At 42.2% G+C, this 14,138-nt stretch overlaps 3 protein-coding genes across 6 annotated transcripts; 2 read left to right on the top strand and 1 right to left on the bottom strand.

Annotated features, from left to right (window-relative positions):
- The first annotated feature begins 779 nt into the window (after positions 1–779).
- LOC116211765 lies at positions 780–5,981 on the top strand. 4 transcript variants are annotated; one of them, XM_031546300.1, is made up of 8 exons: positions 780–1,013; positions 1,151–1,612; positions 2,106–2,526; positions 2,734–4,364; positions 4,551–4,661; positions 4,965–5,110; positions 5,337–5,459; positions 5,678–5,981. In XM_031546300.1, exons 2-7 carry the CDS (start codon positions 1,169–1,171, stop codon positions 5,383–5,385), a joined length of 2,802 nt encoding a protein of 933 aa, XP_031402160.1. In that variant the 5' UTR covers positions 780–1,013; positions 1,151–1,168; the 3' UTR covers positions 5,386–5,459; positions 5,678–5,981. The 4 variants fall into 4 exon arrangements, with proteins under 4 accessions (XP_031402160.1, XP_031402148.1, XP_031402142.1 ...); XM_031546288.1 differs by having other exon boundaries at positions 853–1,013; positions 2,106–2,508; XM_031546282.1 differs by having other exon boundaries at positions 853–1,013; positions 5,337–5,469.
- Positions 5,982–6,314: 333 nt separating this feature from the next.
- Positions 6,315–9,088, top strand: LOC116211831. The gene is made up of 6 exons (XM_031546362.1): positions 6,315–6,671; positions 7,037–7,652; positions 7,888–8,185; positions 8,274–8,389; positions 8,486–8,554; positions 8,706–9,088. The coding sequence occupies exons 2-5, from the start codon at positions 7,039–7,041 to the stop codon at positions 8,508–8,510; spliced, it is 1,053 nt and encodes a 350-aa protein (XP_031402222.1). The 5' UTR covers positions 6,315–6,671; positions 7,037–7,038; the 3' UTR covers positions 8,511–8,554; positions 8,706–9,088.
- A 610-nt stretch (positions 9,089–9,698) lies between these two features.
- LOC116211882 (protein HOMOLOG OF MAMMALIAN LYST-INTERACTING PROTEIN 5-like) lies at positions 9,699–14,136 on the bottom strand. Its single transcript, XM_031546417.1, is given in 8 exon segments — positions 9,699–10,050; positions 10,290–11,300; positions 11,441–11,585; positions 11,795–11,835; positions 12,354–12,419; positions 12,421–12,461; positions 13,668–13,768; positions 13,902–14,136. Coding segments are annotated over 6 exon segments (348 nt in total). The 5' UTR covers positions 13,996–14,136; the 3' UTR covers positions 9,699–10,050; positions 10,290–11,300; positions 11,441–11,580.
- Between the last annotated feature and the right edge of the window lie 2 nt (positions 14,137–14,138).

Below are 14,138 nucleotides of genomic sequence, written 5' to 3'. Positions count from 1 at the left end.
ACCCAGATAGGACTATTCTGCAATTACGAAAAGCTTTTGGGGCTTTGCTGCAAATTAATAAAAATGGGTGCATGACTACGGGAATAAGTAGATTTTTAATTATTTAATTCATTAGGTGCTTTATTGATTTAAATCTATCTAATCAAGTCATCTTCTTTTTGTTAATCATAAAGCCGAACTATATTGAGTGCAAAAAAAATTAATTTAAACACTTATTTGTGGTAATCAAACACCATCTAAGTTTTTCAGTCGTGTAATATCTAATAAGCAATAGCCGGCATAGAGAAATTGAAAAAAAATGAATCGCCGTTAAGTGAGATGACATATGCTTTTGGCTTCCCGATATGAACCAAGGGTTGTAGCCGAGGACAAATTTGTGCATAAGTTTAATTAATCTCCAACTGCATGGACAAGCGTATGCTGTAAAATGTCGTAAAATGATAGTATTGGACTAACCGGAATTGATCGCAGGTGATTCAACGTATGTTATTTATGTGGCCGAAAAAAAAATCCTATTATTCATTAATAAGATCTAAAAAGTTCACGATTAGGATAATTTTATTCTTTAATAGTCCAATCAGGCTCAAATTAACAGTCCGTACGAATTCTAAAGTGCATATCGAAGAAATTTGACAACTGAATAGTGTTGGAGAAATCCATACATGGTAATTATCATGCTTTTTTCAAAAAAAGAAAGTGGTACCAAAACTTTATTTTTGGCAGCTAGTTTTTTCCCCCCCCAATAAATACATATCCGACGTGGCGGTCTGCGAGCGGTCACTGTACGCACCGCGGAGCCGTTTACTGGGACAAGGCGAAATCCCCAAATTGGCCGAACCCCGTGCCCTAATTTTTTCCCCCCATTGGACCGGTCCGCTGCAATCCCATCTCGTCTCTCTCGCTCTCTCTCTCTCTCTCTCTCTCCACTCTATCGCTGTGTACATCCGCGGCATCGCAATTTCTCGCTCGCAACGCTCAAATTTTACACGAACGAGGCCTTTACCCGCCAAAAGGTACAAACTTTAACCTTCAACACCCTCCATTTTCATCTCCCCCGCCCCAAACATTTCGAAGTCCTTCTTTCCATCTCTCTCTCTCTCTCTCTCTCTCCTCTTCTCATGTCTTCACTCTCTTTCTGTCTCTGCCGCAGGTCCTCCTGCGAGCTATTATGGATCCGGAGGCCGCCCCCTCTCCGAAGATGGAAGCCCCTGAACCGGAAATCCCAGAGGGTGTTCCGTCGCCTGGTGCCGGGGACAAGAGAAGGGTCTCCGATGGGGAGGACGCGGAGCCGACCCCGCCTTCGCCGAAGAAGCCGCGCCGTGGAGCTGGGGACCTGGGCAGGGTGGCGGAGATCGTGCTGGTCTTGTCGGCTATGGGGAGGATGCGAGGCGGGAGGGATCCCACCGAGGTGGAGCTCGGGCTTATGGCGGAGGCGAGGGAGAAGCTTGCTGCCATCTGCGAAACCCTACAGCCCAAGGATATTGTGGGTAGGGATGCGGTCGGGCGTGTGATTGAGGATTTGGGGCTCAATGGGAAGGCTAGAGATCAGCGGTTGGGGTTCAAGGTTCCCAAGTTGTCGATAGCTGAGAAGCTTGCTTTTACTCGGAGAAAGGTATACGCTTTCTGTTGTGTTCTTTTGTGTCGGTTTGACTGTGTAATAGTCATGGTCATTGGTTGAGTAGTCGGTAGTTCGATGTGTTTCCGTGGGAAATATGAGATTTTGAGTAGGGTATGTTTTGAACAAATGAAGTGCTAAGAAGGATGAGGAAGAAGTTCATGTCTGCCGTTTTAAATAGAGAAAGGACCTAGAAAGAAGGGGATGTTTGATTTAATTGCCGAGTATAGACCATTCAGATATCCCTTTACTTCTACCATTTGGTATATTCTATTGAGATGCCGTAGCTGGGTATATGGAGTACAAGGTTTGCTCCGATTGATGGAATTTTTAGGTAAAGATATTAGAAGAATTTAAAAATGATAACTGTATACAGTTTTGGTGCTATATATTGGGATAGATTTTCTTTTGGATAGTCCGAGATGCTGTTTTCCAAGTAACATTACGTTTAAATCCTAAATGTATGCTGTTCACGCCTTTTTTCAATTAGATGGAAGAATCGAAGAAGTATCCTATCCACACCACTACATATATGTCTCACCCATTGCAAGGAAGCTTCAGTGTGGGAACTGATAATAATCGGGGAACATTACCGGCACGCACATTTCAATCAGATAAACCCAGCCAGCCACCAATCTCTGCTGGAGGTATTTTGGGTTCTCCATCTCTGGGAAATGTTGCTTCATCAACCCTTGCCAATTTTTGTGCGGGAAATTCTACATCTATGACATATCACTTTGGCCCAAGTGAAGCAAGGACATCTACAATTTCCAGTGCATTACCTGTTGGCCATTCAGTTAAGGATTCTTCTTCAGTAGCCGTGCCTAAAGTTGAAGGACCACCGGATGTGGTTGAAATTGGATCTATTCCATCCAGAACATCAATTGTACAAGGTACATCGGTAGTACAAGGTAATTTTACCAAGCTTTCTGTTTGATGACCTCTCCGGTTCTATCTGTGGGCATACCCGTGTTACAGAATGAATTTCACCCTGACTTACTAAATACTTGCATGATTGTCAAAGGATGGCCTTACCGTTATTTTTCTATTATGGAAGACCCTCTTGTTTTGCTTTTTATTTCTTTAATTGGCGTGTCTTATTGTAAGTAATCTTGCAGCAAGTTCATCTTTAACTCAGCCATCGGTGAATGCTCCCACATGGCCTGTACAAGCACAACCAACTTCATTAAACAGAGTTGGACCAGAAAAGAATGTACTTAATCATACGCCAGGCAAGGTTCAGGAAGCTTCTAGTATGATGATATCACCAGCGCCTCTGCAAGCAGCAAGAGACCAAACCCGTAGACAACATATTACAAGAGCTGCATCAGGTCCACCACCTGGTGTGCATCACCAGCCACTGCAGGGTGTTACTGCTGCTGCACCTTCGAATTATTCCAATCACTATGAGATTGCGAAAATTGTTCAGAAGTTTTTACCTCCAAAGCTTCCTGAGCACCCCACCTGGACTCCTCCTTCAAGGGAGTACATGAATAAGGCTTTAGCCTGCCAGATCTGTCAGATTACGATCAATGATGTGGAAAGTGTGCTCCTTTGCGATGCTTGTGAAAAGGGATACCACTTAAAATGCCTGCAATCTCAGAATCAGAGAGGTATTCCGAAGGTTGAGTGGCATTGCCAGAAATGTCTTGCACTAAGCCACGGGAAGCCTTTGCCTCCTAAATATGGTCGTGTCATGAGAAATATGGCTGCACCAAAAGTGACCGCAAATGCCAGTGCTGTTCAGTCATCTTCTGAGAAAAAAGTGGGAACTGATTCAGAAGTCAATCAGCAGAAGGTGACATCGATTGAGAGCTCCGGATCACATAATCCTGCTGCTGGGGCTGCTGTCAGCAACAATCATGTTAAGTCTTTCTCTGACGTCCAATTGTTGAAGGGAAGAGAGATGCAGGGGAACAATCCATTTGTTAGAGAAGAAATGCAAGAGAAGCCTTCTTCTCAATGTGCTGCGAGCAATTCCATCACATCTGTTAGCTCAGCTTCTGGTTCTCCAGATGGTTCGTTCAATAGGCACATGAATAAATGTGAACCATCTAGTGGTGAAGCAAGACCAGATTCCCAAGCAAAGTCTGAGACTCCTGCCAATGAATCTGAACTTTCTTCGTCGCTGCAGAATCCATTTGATAAGAAAGGCAAAGATACAGCAGAGTGTGCTGGAACTGCTTTGGAAACATGTGAAAACAGCAACACAGAAAGGAAAGAGGCAGAAAAGTCTTACACGGATGATAATGTTGATTCCGATGTTGTAACTAATTCAAAGCAAGAGCAGCCTCGTGCAGAAGAAATTGTTGATACTAGTACTGGATCCGATGCAAAGGGAGAGAAGTCTTGTGCAGAAGAAAATGTTGATTCCAATGCTGGAAACAATGCAAAGGAAGAAAAGTTGTGTGGAGATGATGATGCTGGTTCTAATACTGGAGATGGCAAGCAAGAAAAATCTCGTGAAGACGATATTGATTCTAACACTAGAAGTGATACAAAGCAAGATGATGCAGATGCAGGACAGCAAGATCCTGGTCCAAGTCTTGTTGCTGATGTAGCGGGTACAGAGAATACTGGTCTTCCTTCAGATGTCTCAGACTGCGCTCAATGGCTTGGAGATGTTCTTGAGCTAGCTGATGGAAAGGCATTTTATGGTTCTTGCTGCATTGCTGGAGTTACGTATACAATGAATCAGCATGCCCTTTTCCATTCCGATAATGCGAAATTGGTGCCCTCTAAGCTTCAGGCAATTGTTCATAACATTCTCTACAGACTTGGAGCCCCTTGTTTCCTGACTAATTTATACAGTTAAATGATTGATTACTTTACTGATAGCATTAGAAAGTCTATATGACATTGTTTAATATTTTGGAGCTACTTGCTTTTGTTGCCTTAGCTTTTTGATATAGGAGATCTATGAATTTCGTGGCAGGCAATGTGGGAAGACCAAGTTACTGGGCTGAAGTGGGTAAAGGCTAATAGGTGTTACTTTCCTAGTGACTTGCCTGATAATGTTGGTCGCCCATTTACAGAAACTAATGAGGTAATTACTTATTTCATGTTTACCAGGTCAACAATTAGATCCAGACTTGATTACTGAGACACTCAAAATTGAAATAGAAAAAACAACCAGGTTATAACATGTTGGTAGAACCTTTTTTTATGCCCCAATGTCACACGTCGCACTCAGAAGATTGATTTTTGTTATTTTGGTGTTTTCTGAAGCCATATAAATTCTCAGGCACGTATCCTTCCAGGTTATATCATTGAGGGACACAGGATTGGCATATTATTGATTGGTTTCTATTCTGAATGCCTTATGAACTGTTGTGTTCGTCTGCTATAGGTTTTTGAATCAAACCGTGAAGTGACTTTCGTGGCTGGAACAATTCGAGGCCCATGTGAAGTTCTCCATCCAACCAAGTACAAGGAAGAAACTGAAAGGCGGAGCCATGAGGGAAATGTTGGACTAACGCCCGTCTTCTTATGCAAGTACGTAATTAATGCTTAAATATGCTTTATTTCTTTCTAACCATTTTTTCCTTCTAACAAAGTCGATATTGTGGAGAACATATGTAATGCCTTAACTAATAAGCTGAACTTATGTGCACGCTGTATTATTGTATATCTTTTAGTCACTTCTTCCATGAAGTTGATCAGGGAACGGCACAGCCAATTAGTATTGAAATGCTAACGGGCGGATATGATTGTTTTACAGATGGTTTTATGACGAAACTAAAGGTCACTTCCAGGCCGTCTCCAGTTAAAGTCTGTCTGATAATACTACAGGTGCTGACGATTTGTTTCCTAGGTAGCAGTTGCATGGTGAATCCTTTGTCAGGTACTAAATGGTACTATTGGAGTTGAAATTCTAGAAATGCATTCTTATCTTAAGCCCGGTTTCTTGCGTGAACGGTCGCGCCTTCTCTGTTATTCTCTACTGTTATGAACCGATCAAATTCCAATAAGCTGAAGTGTCATTCGGATTTCAGTTTTTCCATATGTTCTCCTCTGCCCCGTCTTCTTTCTAATGCGGTTGTTTTTTTTTGGTCGTAGCAGGTTCTCTTTTTATTCAACTTGGGCGCCTCAATGGAAGTATGGCTGTAAGGTTGTATGTGACATTAGTCCGAAAACAGATAGCAGCTTCTCAATAGCTTATTGTAATAGTTGCTTTTGTATTAGATTTCATTAGGTGTCCCTCTTAGGATAATGTGTCTTCTTCCGAAAAACATGGAATTTTCTCGACGAAGCAGTGCGGAATTCCGCTCGCCAAGTTATCAATTGAGTTGTAACAAATTGAAACGGTAGAAATTCCTCAGTTAAATGCCTATGATGTCTCGTCATCAAGTTCCTTTAATTCAAAGTCCTCAATCTTGTAAGATATCTATGCTAGCATTAAGGTTTTTCGACAATTTTTTTTTTATTTAGGATTAATATCTGTTTGAGCGTACATATATAATGGAATTTTCAAGATTTCTATGACCGTCGGATTGGAGGAAATTCGAGTGTGCTTTTCAATCTGACTGTTCCGAGGATAGACGATACGAAGTTCTCTCCCCTCACGGCGACATTTCTCGTACCATATGAAATCCAAAAATAGAAAAACAAGAAGATTAGTATTAAATTATTAAGGAAGGCAAAAATGAAAAAGAAAATCTAACATTATTAGATAATTTTTTTTTAAAAAAAATTGCACATACTGTGCTCCTGACTGGTCACTCTCCAGTCTCCCGCTCGTCGCCCACTCTCCTTTCCACTCTCTGTCTCAACATCGGAAGAAACTCTAGCAAGGCCTCAACGGAGTCATCGCCGACCTCGTCATCCTCACTTCTCAGTCTCAACAACAGAAGAAACCCTAAAACCCCAGCGAGACCTCAACGCCGACCTCGTCATCCTCAGCCTGCGGAACGCCGGCCTCCCCCGTCTTCACCCACGGTCTCGGTCGGAGCCGCTGAGCCTGCTCCTTGCTTAGTGTCGTCTCATCTCGTCCTCAGCCTCGTCCCCTCCTCCTCCTTGCTCATCATTTTCTGCCTCAACCCGACAATCTCCTCTGGTAGTTCCTCTCCTCTACCTTAGTCTATATTACGATATAACATATCTCGAGTATCACCAAAATCATGTAATTTTGTGAAGTATTTTTTGTTTTAGGCTAGACATTATTTGTTTCCCATTTAGACTTTATATGCCTAGGAAATAATTCAGATGAATGCGTCCATATAAGTGTAGCCTGACTGATGAATAATATGAGTGAATACACTGCAGATATTCATTCTGCAACATTGTCTCCATTTCATCATCGGTTTCATACCGATCTCTTCAGTCTAGTTGTTGCTAAATTCGAGTTGAGTTTCCTGAATTTTGCATGATCTATAAGCTTTCGGCCTCGTCATTATCTAATTGATTCTCCCTTCTTGATAGAGATGGAGAGTATACGAGTTGATATTGTCAATACTGAAGACAAAGGAGCTTCAATGGTTATGATTGATGGGGTCCAAGGAGATCGCCACTTGACAAAGATTTCCTTAAGAGAATATGATAAAAACGACAATGTGGGAGAGTTAGTGGAGGCTCACGGCATAACCCATCCGAATCTCATCCGCTCGTACGTATTCAACCTACAAGCTCGGACAGTACTCTGCGAGCCAAACGTAATTCCTCTCAGTCAGTGGGTTAAACACAATCATAGGATGCTGAATACGAGTCTACAACGTCCTTATCATGGAGCAGTTTTGTACATTTGTGATGATGTAAAGAGGATCATAAGGGGATTGCTGCACCTCCTGATTTATATCCACGAAGAGAAAAGGCTGTATGCGAGGAAGTTCACCATGGACAACGTGGTGGTCGTGGAGGGCGAAGCCAAATTTGCTAATCTACAGCTGTATAAGTTGGCTGGTAGTTCAACTCTGCAGGAGCGGGCTAAAACAAATGATTTCGATTGCCTCGGTAAAATTCTTGGGCAAATGTTTGGAAAAAGAAGTCTGCCTAGGGATATGACAAAGTTCATAGCTGCATTGGGGGACCCCCAAATCAGGTACTATTTTCAGTGAGTTAATAATTCTATTCGAGGAGAGGAGGGGTACAATGGGAATTTAATTGAAAATGCAAGGGTAGTATTGGAAAGTGAATTTGGAGAAACACCAATATATATCTGCTTCATATTTTAAATATAGTATGAGAAGTATGGATATGTATTACTTTTCCCTATCTGCACCGCCCATGAATTATCTATTCTTTTTTCTGATTTTTCTTGTCGTTCTTTTGAACAGGAATCGCTACAAATTGCTCCAGGTGCATGTGGCGCTCCAGAATCTTCAGGAATACATGGGAACCATTGTAGACTTGGTTCAAAATCGTAAATATCTTGACCAAAACGATGAACAAGCATATTTTTCTGTAATTAATCGGTTTAATTATCCAAATTGGCATCAAGCATTCTCGAGCACAAGTATGTTGTCTTGGACTTTAAATTACAAACAGGTGACATACTCGACGAGCAACCCTTTTAGCCTTTTAAGGTTTTTAAGGAATGTGGTCACGCATTTGCCGGAGCAGCTGGTGCAAAAGGTAAGTTCACCTCTTACTGATTTCTTTAATTTTTTATTTCATAATTTTTTTTTCTTATTTTTGCGTACTATGTATATGGCTTGAACAGAATGTGCAGTTTGTCTCGGATGATATTTCCCTCGCCATCTTGAACCATTACCCAGATTTTGTGGTAGATGTTCAGCGTAAACTCCATGACCGTGACGACAGCTTACTTGGCAAGCTGTGAGTTTCCTAATTACTTCATTTATCATAAATAATATATATGTGTTTTGTTATGTATGAATTAATCAACTAAAAGTTTCCTCTCTGTTAACGCAGGCTCAGATATAGCATTTACAAATAGATGCAGAGGTGCAGGGTAAAGGTTGAAGCTAACATGAAAGAAAGGTTCGGATTTGCACATGAGCGGTATATAGATATATATAGATATACACTATGTTTAGGTGTATTAATATATCTGTATTGTATATGCTGTGCATGTCGTGGCTTTCCTTTGATCTGTTGTCTTTTTGTAACTGAACTCGGTGGCCGTGACCAGGAGAGGAGAGGCTCAAAGTTCAGGGGGAGGTACTTCTATGGATTGATTCTTACTCAAATAGCAGCAGGTGCTCCTGCTGATCAGTTACAGGCATGCTATCGGGTATATGCATAAGTAGTAGTGAGATGTTCCATCTGCCCTTAACCCGAAGCGAAGCAAAGAAGAGGAAGAGGGGCAGGGGGAAAAGAAAAATATGGTTTATATATATATATATATCCGAGGACGTACAAATGTTCAAGCCAACGCGAGAGTATTTTCTCGCGCTTTTGCTAGTGATGATTAAGGACTCCATTCGATCATTTTGTTTACAAATCTTTTGTCTTTTTGGATAACATATTATATTTTTGACAATGATGGTTTTATTGGTTCTTATCAGCGTCTGACACTGAATTGCCCCCCAACTCACTAAAGCTTTAAATTTTGCACGATATTGGAAAATCTTGCTCTCTCTTTGTTTTGCAAGATAGGATATTTTTCTGCAGTCTATATGCAGACGAAGTCGAATGATAATAACCTGCTTGGAGTTTTATCAATGTCAATGTTTGTTCTTTCCTGTTTTGATGTGGCTATGTGCATTTTGGTGCAATAATCTTGTTTTTCGAGTTGAAAAGAGGAGGAAAACGGGATTTGTGACACTTCGGGACCTTCACTGCAGTGCAAATCCATGTCACATGCCTATGACTTTTCTATGCTGTCCGAAGTTACACCATTTTAGATGCGTTCGAACAAAGAACATAATGACTTTCACCTGTATGGCAGGTTTGACGAGGGATTTTGGCTTCTCCCGCTCTCAGTGGTTCCCTTTCTAGGGCCTGCTCTCTATCTCATTCTACGGCCATGGTTTCTCGGCAACACCGAGCTGTTGCTTCCGAACAAGAATAGAGGAACACAATCTGCCAACGTGAGAAAACAGGGTGCTCCCGGTTTCTTATCTTTTTTGTTAAGACTCCACACAAAAGAATTGCCCATGCAACGACTCGACAGAGATCACAGTTTGATTGAACATAGTGCTAATGTTTTGGTATTGAAGAGCAAATTCTGTATATCGACATTTCTGTAACTTATTATACAACCAAATACATACAGAAGGAAACGAAACGGTTTTAAGTGGAAAGCAGAGCAAACTAAAGGGGAACAATCCTTGACCAGACTATCAGGCATTGGCTGCCTCTTGTGGGCTCTGCTCTACTCTGCTTCCTTAGAGCCCTTGACAGGTATCACTACTCCCATACTGTTGTCCGATGCAATGGCTTGGACAGCCTCCGCATACAGCATTTTCCCCAGGTTCCCGAATCGCCGCCTGAAGGTTGGTAACCGAGCCATCGAAGCTACCATTCCCTGTAATCTAAAACATAACATGAGAGATTAATTCCTAGTTACGACAAAATCTTGGAGAAAACAAAACCGAGCCTGCCACAGACAGTGACGGACGTGCAGTCGATGGCAGTGATTGACTATTTGGCCAATCCAATTCCTACCCCCGGGGATCTTGCGTTTTTACGAGATAGAAACTGATGGTTATTCGATAAGCCAAGATTGAATCCCGACCATAAACAACACTCCAGAATTTTGGAACAACCGTACCTCCGTATTATGGCTTGCAGCGACATTACCACTAAATGGGAATCCTGTGTCGTCTCAGTCCTCGGGCTTCTCGTTCTTGTACCTCATGACTATCTTTGTCAGGCACATCTCTTCATCTTCGCTCAATCCAAGGAACCACTCCAATACTCTGTCCCTCGGGCTGTTCATCCTTGTGAGCTCCGCATCATCAGCCGCAAATCAACCAAGAAATACAAAGGTACAATTAAACACAAAGAAGCTCTTCTACCTGAGTCGGTTGGATATCGAAGAATATTGATTAGGAGTGACTTACAGACCAGCAGACTGGACAAGTTAAACTTTGCCGAAGCTCGCAGGCATTGTAAAATGGTCCAAGTGGGAAGTTTGATACCCATTTGTTCTGCTGCTAGAGGAGGAAGAGCCATACTGAGGAACCCAGGGGATAGCTTTTGTTTGAAGGAATATGAGAAGTCTCAGGACCTTGACAGTAAGAAGAATCGTGGGTCGTACTGATGGCAGGCTGCTCTCCGTAAAGCTTGGGTAAGATTGGTAGTTTGGGTAGGAGTAAGGAGGGTTGTCCTGAGACGGGTAATTGTTCGGTATGTGCTGCTGTGACTGCGGCAGATAATCATAATGGTCTGAGGAATAATTATGTGGGATTTGTGGGATCCGAGAGAACTGTTCCGAGGAGTAACCCGTGGACTGATGTTGCTGCTCGGAAGGGTAATTCTGGGGAATGTGTTGTTGAGGGGTTTCTTGATAGTACGAAGAATAGGTAGAACTTTCTAGCTGTGTGTTTGGAGGATGAGGAGCATGAAGTTCGCGGGAAGGATAACTGGAAGAAGAGTGGATCGGAGGAGATCTTGGTTTTGTGTTTGGAGGAGGAGGATGGGCATGAAAGTCGTGAGAAGGATGAGTGGAAGAAGGGCGGGGTGGTGGAGATCCCAAAATGTTGGCAGAATGTTGACGCCCTATTCTCTCATGAGGCCGAGGTGACAGGTCAGGCTCCGGTGCTGGATTCACACCAAGGTCCTGCAAAGTGAATTAACAGTCATAAACGATATCAACCTCTGATTATTTCTTGGTTCAATAAAAATGGTAGTTTAAACATCAAATAGGCAGGGCAATAGAACCAATAAGGCTAAACAAGGAACTAGATACAGGAAACATACATAAGATCCACCAAATGTACTCGGCGGCACAGACAGATCATCTTCACCAGCAGGAGGCCCAGGGACGGGCTTCCTTCCTTCCTTCGTTCAAAGCCTTTCTTATATCTGCTGCTTTCCAAGCTGCATACTTCTGTTTCTGCTCAAGCTGTATGAAAAGAAAAATCCTCGACGATTTGATTCATAAAGTAGAACTGACATAATAGGTCTTGGACTTCGACGGTTGCTAGCTACTTTGTATAAACACTTGGATCGATAAAGGTTTTACTAGTTCAGCTGACTGATTGAGTGTATATAATATAAATCAATCATTGTATGAGAAGCTTCTAATGGCGTGAAGAAGTGTAGAGACCCGACATGATTCGTGAAGGATTGCGAAATCCGGCCGAAGACCAAATCTGGCAAAAAAGGCAAGAAGAATCAAAACATCAACAACTGTAGCATGATAATTGACACTTGATGGGCTGTGTAGGCACATCCAGGTTCGGGCGTGGCAACGAAGAGCAATTATTGAATCATTTTATCAGTTTTTCTTTTTTCTTTTTTCTTTTTTTTTCCTTTTTTTTTTTATATAACATAATTCTAAAGCCAAGTTCATAGTGGGATAGCGTACATTACAAAGTCAAGAAAACAAAAGCCCGATATAATTGAAAAATACATTATGCAAGAGACTACATCATTGTGTGATCCTGTTGTATAGAAGATCTCTAGGTATGTCCCGGAGTTATGCATATATCAACCCGATCTCATAAAGCCTAACACAGAAAGATGACTCAGATAGGTTTGGCAGCAAAAAGGGCGTCCACTAGAAGCTACAATCTCCAAGGTGGGGGACACAAAATTCTTGAAAAGCAAGAAGCCAACAAATAAATTTCTAAAGAAAACTAAATATTATCAGGAAGAGAATGCATCATACAAGTCAGCTCGCCCAGCACGATCTTGTTTATCAGCCTTTGCAAAGACATTCAAGGCAAACCCTTCCATGCAAACTGTCTTCGGGCCCAAGATTTAGCGATTTCTTGTCCTGTAAATGACCATAATGTCAGCTAGAACACCCCGCGGGGGGGGAGCTCTTGTGATGGCGGATGCTCACTTACGGAGTTGAATCAGGCAGAGGCAGGAAGAAAATCTTACATTACCCCACTACTGTAAAATCAGTCGGGTCTGACCAGAGCCATCTCTTACCCAAAAAAGATTTTTGCAACATAAAGAGTTAAAATGACAAATTTAATAGTAATGCATGCAGGAAGAGAGGAGAGGCTCCTGAGACAAGAAGCTAAATAGTGCAATGCAATTGAAATAAGGTTTCTCCCAAGTCATTTTGGCTATGCTGCCTTACTATTGTACTGCCACACGACATTATATATCGCAAATGTTAGCGGCTACAAAAGTCTCAAGTTGAAGATGAGACATAATACACTAATGAAAAATATAATTATGACAAATCATCCAAGACCCTTCAGAAGTTGACAAGATCACGGAAAAACTGTGCAGGCATTACAGGCAGCCCAACACGACAATTAATTTGAACTGCAAACTGCAGCCCACCAATTGTTTTCCGCACATAAATATTAGGCAACCAGTCATTCAGAAAAATAATAATCTGGGGCCTAGGTACCAGTGCAATCGTTACTGGAACCAAATGAAGCCTCCATAGAAGTTCTCCCACTTAGTAATGTTAAAATAAAAATTATCTGAAGCTCACTAACTCCCAAAACTAGCTAATATATCAGCAGAACTAGAAATACTGAGACATGTAACTAGCACCAGAGATGGTCATTTTAACTTAAGCCCAAGGAAAAAAATAAAATTCCCAGTTGAAATCTAGCTGAAGCAAAGGATTATTAAAACTGCCACGAGTTTACAAATAATGTATGGGCATTACAGGCAGCATGAACAACTGAGAGATATTCAGCTGCAAAGCGGATCCCAGTTATCCAATTTAGCACTTGAAGATCGGGCAACTGCGCAACGTCAACACAGCACCCCTTAGTCAGTGCAAATGGGCCAGGAATCACGAAGAAAGCACAAATTCCACTTCGTGCGGTATTCACCTTCAATGGTAGAACTACATGGAAACGCATCGTTTCAATATTAAAGTTCCAGAAATGTCGGTCGAATCAGCTCAAAAGTACAATCAAAGATAATCTCGAGTTCGATAAGCAGATACTGCATCCCATTTACCCCACTCTCGACATATAAATGGATCGGTAGATTGATGGATTGGTACCTTTTCCAGCTGTTTGATGAGGGAATTCAAGAGGGCGTTGGCGGTCTTCGTACGCTCCCCTGCAGGGATCTTCGGACCACGATCCATCGCATACAGTCTACCTGACAAACAAGGTGGGGAGAAGAACAACAACAAACAGAAATGGAAGCTCGTCACTAATCAAACAAGACCTAGCACGAGCTACCTCCGAATGAATACAAGGGATTCTTGGATGAAGGGTTTTCACGGCCTTACAGTTGTAAGCGACGAGGGGCTCGTGCTCCTGCAGCTCATCAGCTCTCTGGAGGTACGGCAGTAAGATCTTCGCCGGCTCGTGATCACTGGCCATGGCTGATCCTTCAGCTCCTTCCCCTGCTGCTGTTCAGTTAGGCGACACGGAGAGAGAGAGGACCAAGAGAGGAGGAAAGAGGCTCTGTGAAATTGATGACTTTGACGTTTTAAACGACGACGTTTCTTTCCGCGGCCTTTAAA

Source organism: Punica granatum, chromosome 1 (genome assembly GCF_007655135.1).
Source record: "Punica granatum isolate Tunisia-2019 chromosome 1, ASM765513v2, whole genome shotgun sequence".
Classification (NCBI taxonomy): domain Eukaryota; kingdom Viridiplantae; phylum Streptophyta; class Magnoliopsida; order Myrtales; family Lythraceae; genus Punica; species Punica granatum.
This window is presented reverse-complemented; position numbering and strand designations above follow the sequence as displayed.

Coding starts and splice junctions, on each gene's coding strand:
- LOC116211765 (XM_031546300.1), top strand. CDS start 1,169: ATGGATCCGGAGGCCGCCCCCTCTCCGAAGATGGAAGCCCCTGAACCG. Junction 1,613..2,105: donor TTGCTTTTACTCGGAGAAAG/GTATACGCTTTC, acceptor TTTTTCAATTAG/ATGGAAGAATCGAAGAAGTA. Junction 5,111..5,336: donor ACGCCCGTCTTCTTATGCAA/GTACGTAATTAA, acceptor ATTGTTTTACAG/ATGGTTTTATGACGAAACTA.
- LOC116211831 (XM_031546362.1), top strand. CDS start 7,039: ATGGAGAGTATACGAGTTGATATTGTCAATACTGAAGACAAAGGAGCT. Junction 7,653..7,887: donor TTGGGGGACCCCCAAATCAG/GTACTATTTTCA, acceptor TCTTTTGAACAG/GAATCGCTACAAATTGCTCC. Junction 8,390..8,485: donor GACAGCTTACTTGGCAAGCT/GTGAGTTTCCTA, acceptor CTGTTAACGCAG/GCTCAGATATAGCATTTACA.